This window comes from Entamoeba dispar, genomic scaffold, assembly GCF_000209125.1.
Source record: "Entamoeba dispar SAW760 scf_1105229459779 genomic scaffold, whole genome shotgun sequence".
In the NCBI taxonomy this organism is placed as follows: Eukaryota; Evosea; order Mastigamoebida; family Endamoebidae; genus Entamoeba; species Entamoeba dispar.
The window spans coordinates 1-2,062 of record NW_001853863.1 but is presented as its reverse complement, the minus strand read 5'-3'; the positions used below and the strand labels follow the sequence as shown (position 1 = coordinate 2,062).

The 2,062-nt window shown below is 24.1% G+C and overlaps 1 protein-coding gene across 1 annotated transcript, besides 7 other annotated features; it reads right to left on the bottom strand.

The window, feature by feature from the left end:
• Positions 1 to 55: 55 nt before the first annotated feature.
• Positions 56 to 460, bottom strand: EDI_318060 (uncharacterized protein; the record flags this gene model as incomplete). The annotated part of the gene is made up of 2 exons (XM_001736386.1): positions 56 to 388; positions 413 to 460. The coding sequence occupies 2 exons, from the start codon at positions 458 to 460 to the stop codon at positions 56 to 58; spliced, it is 381 nt and encodes a 126-aa protein (XP_001736438.1).
• Positions 187 to 232: a microsatellite.
• Positions 459 to 593: a microsatellite.
• Positions 576 to 758: a microsatellite.
• A 301-nt stretch (positions 759 to 1,059) lies between these two features.
• Positions 1,060 to 1,105: a microsatellite.
• Positions 1,106 to 1,330: 225 nt separating this feature from the next.
• Positions 1,331 to 1,465: a microsatellite.
• Positions 1,448 to 1,630: a microsatellite.
• Positions 1,631 to 1,931: 301 nt separating this feature from the next.
• Positions 1,932 to 1,977: a microsatellite.
• Positions 1,978 to 2,062: the final 85 nt, after the last annotated feature.

The window sequence follows — 2,062 nt, the reverse complement described above, 5'->3', positions numbered from 1 at the left end:
CCATTATCAGATAAGTACATAAGTACAGAGGTGGATGATATCTAGAACACATATATCAAAAGTAAAGATAATAAAAGGTAGTAAAGGTAGTAAAGGTAATAAAGGTAATAAAGTTAATAGGGATAGTAAGAATATAAGGAAAGGAAGTAGTAGTTACATAGTATAAAACACTATAAGTAGTATAAGTAGTATAAGATAGTATAAAATAGTATAAAATAGTATAGATAATATAAAAGAATAGAGTGTACACTAAAAGTATAATAAAAGGAATATATAAGTTTAATAGATGTAAAAATATAGTAATAGATGTCATATAGATGTACAAAAAGGTGGGAACGGTGAGTATCGAACTCACGACCTTAAGATTATGAGACTTACGCTCTACCAACTGAGCTACGTTCCCTATTCAAACAATAACATAGAATAAAAACAAAAATAGATATAATAATAGTGGAAACATATAATAATAGTGTATATCTATATTAATAGGTTATAGTGTATAAAGTATAGATATAATAATAGTCTATAAAGTATAAAGTATAAAATATAAAATATAAAGTATAAAATATAAAATATAAAGTATAAATATAATAATAGTCTATAGTCTATAGTCTATAAAGTATAAAGTATAAAGTATAGATAATAGAATAGTGTATAGTCTATAAATAATAAAAATAATAATAGTATATAAAGTATAGTGTATAAATAGAATAGTGTATAGTATATATAATATAAATAGGATAAGTATAATAGTATAGATAAAGGTGTATATATAATATAAGGATAAGTTATAGATAAAAAGACGAGCATAGCAGGGATCGAACCTGCAATCCTCAGATCCGAAGTCTGATGCGTTTCCATTGCGCCATATGCCCATTATCAGATAAGTACATAAGTACAGAGGTGGATGATATCTAGAACACATATATCAAAAGTAAAGATAATAAAAGGTAGTAAAGGTAGTAAAGGTAATAAAGGTAATAAAGTTAATAGGGATAGTAAGAATATAAGGAAAGGAAGTAGTAGTTACATAGTATAAAACACTATAAGTAGTATAAGTAGTATAAGATAGTATAAAATAGTATAAAATAGTATAGATAATATAAAAGAATAGAGTGTACACTAAAAGTATAATAAAAGGAATATATAAGTTTAATAGATGTAAAAATATAGTAATAGATGTCATATAGATGTACAAAAAGGTGGGAACGGTGAGTATCGAACTCACGACCTTAAGATTATGAGACTTACGCTCTACCAACTGAGCTACGTCCCTATTCAAACAATAACATAGAATAAAAACAAAAATAGATATAATAATAGTGGAAACATATAATAATAGTGTATATCTATATTAATAGGTTATAGTGTATAAAGTATAGATATAATAATAGTCTATAAAGTATAAAGTATAAAATATAAAATATAAAGTATAAAATATAAAATATAAAGTATAAATATAATAATAGTCTATAGTCTATAGTCTATAAAGTATAAAGTATAAAGTATAGATAATAGAATAGTGTATAGTCTATAAATAATAAAAATAATAATAGTATATAAAGTATAGTGTATAAATAGAATAGTGTATAGTATATATAATATAAATAGGATAAGTATAATAGTATAGATAAAGGTGTATATATAATATAAGGATAAGTTATAGATAAAAAGACGAGCATAGCAGGGATCGAACCTGCAATCCTCAGATCCGAAGTCTGATGCGTTTCCATTGCGCCATATGCCCATTATCAGATAAGTACATAAGTACAGAGGTGGATGATATCTAGAACACATATATCAAAAGTAAAGATAATAAAAGGTAGTAAAGGTAGTAAAGGTAATAAAGGTAATAAAGTTAATAGGGATAGTAAGAATATAAGGAAAGGAAGTAGTAGTTACATAGTATAAAACACTATAAGTAGTATAAGTAGTATAAGATAGTATAAAATAGTATAAAATAGTATAGATAATATAAAAGAATAGAGTGTACACTAAAAGTATAATAAAAGGAATATATAAGTTTAATAGATGTAAAAATATAGTAATAGATGTCATATAG